Here is a 4254-nt window from a genome sequence, read left to right on the forward strand (position 1 = left end):
GAATCCAGTAGGGAAAGAGTTATAATTTTGTGTCCACTCAGCCCAGAGTGTAATGTGGGCTAAGTGAGGCACTTCCATCCTTACTGGAGAAGTGACTTTGCCCCTGAATAGAATTCTAGGAAGGGTAGGGAGATTGTTTAAGGCGCACTCATGCTTGGCCTGAAATGCGTGCCTTGTTCCCTGGCAGGTTCCACAGGATTCCTTTGGAGCACAATCAGGATGAGTGTCTGGACCCCACCCAGACTTGTGGATCTAGCGGGGATGAACCTGCTAAGGGAAGATGCCTTGGCCTTTTCTGCTCTGGAGGATTTACCCACGGAGCTCTTCCCACCACTGTTCATGGAGGCCTTTGATGGGAGATGCATTGAGACCTTGAAGGCCATGGTACAAGCCTGGCCTTTTGTCCGTCTGCCTCTGGGGGCCCTGATAGACATGCCCCATGTGGGGCCCTTACAAGCAGTGCTGGAAGCACTTGATGTTATGCTTGGCCAGAAGGTTCGCTCCAGGTGAGTCTGAGTAACGTAGCTGTGAGGGTCCTGAGAATCCTGAAGGAGACATCTGGGTTGAGGGAAAGTCTATCAAAAAGAGATGGACCAGCGGGTTCTGAAGATGGCAATGAAGAAGCTCACAGGCCTTGGCTCACTATGGGAAATGCCTTCCAGAAGCACACCATGCAGGGGAGCCTGAAAGAACATTCTCCACCTCCTCTCAGTGTCGCTTCAGTTTACTAGAAGTGGAGAATCAGAAAAGATGGGAGGGGAAAGGGAGATGGAGGAAAGTGGGTCAGGGAAGGAAGAGGGTAAGACAGCAGGTGGTGGCAGAAATATCACGTTACGGGACAGGTGGGAAGTCTATTGTCAAATTTTGAGGATGTTGCTTCATTCTGTGTTGATTTTAATGCATCCCCACCAATCTCCTTTTTTCCCATAGGAGGTGCAAACTTCGGGTACTAGATTTACGAAACACTGGCCAGAACTTCTGGAGCATGTGGTCTGGAGCCAGCACTCACGGGTGCTCAAGCTCACGAATAGCACCAGTGGCTGAGCACAGGTCAAGGACAAAGCAGCCCTTGGCCTCATTAAGGGTTTTCATAGACCTTAGTCTGAAGAAAAGGACCCTGGACAACTTCCTCACCTACCTCCTCAGGTGGGTGGAGCAGAGAAAAGATTCCATACACCTGTGTTGTAAGAAGCTGAAGATCTTTGCAATGCCCATGGAAAACATTATGAAGGTCCTGAGCATGGTGCAGCTGGACTGTATCCAGGAGGTGCAAGTGAAATGCATTTGGCACCTGTCCACCCTGGCCATGTTTGCTCCCATCCTGGGCAAGATGAGTAATTTGCAGAGACTTCTTCTCTCTCACATCTACACATCTGCCTCTGAGAAGCAGGAGCGGCGTCACGTTCTCCAAATCACCTCTCAGTTCCTGAGGCTGGACCATCTTCGGGATCTCCATCTGGAATCTCCCTCCTTCCTTGAAGGCTGCCTGGATCAGATGCTCAGGTAAGAGTGGACCACTGGCTGGGTAACACTGAACACAACACCAAAATATCAAATGCATAATCTCTTTTGCCGCTCTGTCCTGAAACGTGGTTCCCATAACCACACAAATCAACGAAAGGATCTAAAATAGTATAGTGGCTCTTGGAAAGGGCACCCTGGTAGGAATGTGCAGGTTATTCCTTGGAATGTTTGGATATAGCACTGGAGGGTTTGTAACTTCATCCTTCAGAAGAGGCGCCTATTTTCAAAGGTCTAAAAAAAATACATAAGAGGACAATGAAGTGGAGAAACCACATCAGACCAGAGCTTTTCTGAAAAAGGCTCTATGCTCACAAGGTTCGTGACTTCAATGAGCCTGTCTCAAATCCCCTGTCTGTAAAAGGGTATTTTGTGGTCCTGAGAAGGTAATTAATATCTGGGAAAATCATGATTCTGGAGATGGTGATAATGGAGTAGAGCCAAAAGGATAATAAAAAGTGATAGAAAGTGTGTAGATGATGCAGGGGTGTAGGTGAGCTCCTGCGGACTGGCAACACCTTGATGTGGAATCTGGTGTAAGTTGGTTCTTTATGTATGTCAGCTTAGAGCCTCACCTGGCCAGACGTTTAGGCATCTTGAGCCCAAGCATGGACTGAAGGAAGGCTTAGCTGAAATCATTTTTTATCTCATCTCCCAGTACTAAAAATCAATGATGTACAAATTTGATTGAGACTCTGGGTCAGGTTCTCCTCTGAGCATGTACTAGAGTATTCAATTATTTTCTTTTATCTCCATAAGGAAGTGGAGTATGTTGTACTCTGCTTGATAGATGAGGAAAGTGTGCTTTCAAGATTCTCTGAACTGACTCCACCAAACAGTGAAGTTGACAGGGCTCAGCGTAGAATGAGACTGGGAAATCAGGGTATTAACCCTCATGAGAAGGTCAGAATGACATTGGCCTTGTAGAAATCATTTGTCTTTCACGTGGAGGTCACCTGGCACAAGGGTATCCAAGATCTAATTGCTTGTTTTCTCCCCAGGTGCCTGAAGAACCCCTTGGACAATCTCTCAATAACCAACTGCCTGCTTTCAGAATCAGACCTGACCCATCTGTCCCAGTGCCAGAACATCAGTCAGCTGAAAGGCCTGGATCTGCGTGGTGTCACGCTGACCGACTTTAGTCCTGAGGTCCTCCAAGTTCTGCTGGAGAAAGTTGCAGCCACCCTCCAGGAACTGGACTTAGATCTGTGTGGGATCAGGGACTCCCAATTTGAGGCCCTCCTGACTGCCCTGAGCCACTGCTCTCAGCTCAGTTACTTCAGCCTGTGTGGGAACCTCCTCTCCATGAGTGTCATGGAGAAGATGCTGCGACACACAGCTGAGCTGCCTTTAAGTCAAGAGCGATACCCTGCTCCTCAGGAGAGTTACAGCCCTCTGGGTGCTCCCCTCGAAGGGAGACTTGCCCAGCTTCAGGCAGAGCTGTTGGAGATTCTAGGAGACTTAGGACGGCCCAGGACCATCTGGATTAGCCTCAGCCCCTGCCCTCAGTGTGGTGATGAAATATGCTATCACATGGAGCCCATTATATATAGCTGTACTACCCCTGCCTAGTTGGTTGCCTCTGTCAAAAACTTTCTTCTGGGCATGAATTCTAGACACATATAAATCACAAAGTAAAAACAGACCTAGAGTTTCCAACATCTGATCAATGTGAATGGGGAAAGTAAAGGTGATCCAGTGGGGAGTGCAGGATTGCACTTGAAATATAAACTCTGTGATGTGATGGGACTTTCAGGCACATGTGTTTCTAGAGTCTGAAATATGAATCAAGGTGGATGCAGGCTGGAGACTCATATGTTGGAGTTACCTCTGGGACAATGGTTGTAAATAAGTTATCAGAAATAAAGAGACCCTCAGTGAAAATTGACTGCTGCCCTCCATGATGTTTTATTCTGATTTCTCAGTTTATACCTCAGAAATCTCCAGGTAATGGTGAAAAAATAAAGGCACAGAATTGTCTATGATCTGAAATCTTACCATTCCTGCAAGTTCTTTATTCGCTCTGGGGCATCTCTTATCTCCTTGCTTCTTCCTGTGGCTGTTCAGTGGGTTAATACACACGGAGGGGAACATACTCAGTGTCCATTGAGCCATTGAGTGAAGAGCTCTTGGGAAGACCCTCACTGCTGACTCAGGCCATGACCCTGGGCATGAGCAGTCCTCATGGTTCTCCTGGGGTGTACATAAGTCTCAGCCTTGACTTTTTGTGTGCTGGGAAAGGCTTCACTGCCAAGTCTAGGTCCCCAGTTCTGGAAGCTGTTGCCTACACTGCCAATAAGCTTGAGACTCTGGTCCTCACCACTCCATGCCTTTGATGGGTGGGTAGTGGTCCTTATTGATTTAATCAAGTTGTGTCCAGACATCAAATTCTTTTTAGCAAAATACTAAAATAACACAGACATTTACCATGGTATTATCATTTCCATCCCACATTCAAGAATTATATCATTTTGGGGGACTGGTCATATCAATAAGTGATTGGTATTATTCCTATTACAATTCTTGTCTCTCCCTATCAGAAAAGACAATTATAGCATGTTTGGACATCCACGTCTATTAAGCATTGAGTATAACTCATAGTCAGCTTTCCCTATCCTCAGTTCAGTATCCTCAGGTTCAAACAACTACAGATAGTGTAGAATTATATTTACTAATAAAAAATATGCATGTCTAGGACTTCTAAATTCTTTTATGGAGTTCTGGGTGAGGTGA

At 46.5% G+C, this 4254-nt stretch overlaps 1 protein-coding gene across 1 annotated transcript; it reads left to right on the forward strand.

The window, feature by feature from the left end:
* The first annotated feature begins 219 nt into the window (after positions 1-219).
* On the forward strand, positions 220-3093 carry LOC130851515 (PRAME family member 15-like). Its single transcript, XM_057732003.1, has 3 exons — positions 220-506; positions 931-1503; positions 2523-3093. Exons 1-3 carry the CDS (start codon positions 220-222, stop codon positions 3091-3093), a joined length of 1431 nt encoding a protein of 476 aa, XP_057587986.1.
* The last annotated feature ends 1161 nt before the right edge of the window (positions 3094-4254 follow it).

The sequence above is a fragment of the Hippopotamus amphibius genome, chromosome 1 (genome assembly GCF_030028045.1).
Source record: "Hippopotamus amphibius kiboko isolate mHipAmp2 chromosome 1, mHipAmp2.hap2, whole genome shotgun sequence".
Lineage (NCBI taxonomy): Eukaryota > Metazoa > Chordata > Mammalia > Artiodactyla > Hippopotamidae > Hippopotamus > Hippopotamus amphibius.

Bases quoted from the DNA above. Each gene is read 5' to 3' on its own strand.
- LOC130851515 (XM_057732003.1), top strand. From the start codon at position 220: ATGAGTGTCTGGACCCCACCCAGACTTGTGGATCTAGCGGGGATGAAC. The intron at 507-930 runs GTGAGTCTGAGT...TTTTTCCCATAG, and splicing joins GGCCAGAAGGTTCGCTCCAG to GAGGTGCAAACTTCGGGTAC. The intron at 1,504-2,522 runs GTAAGAGTGGAC...TTTTCTCCCCAG, and splicing joins TGCCTGGATCAGATGCTCAG to GTGCCTGAAGAACCCCTTGG.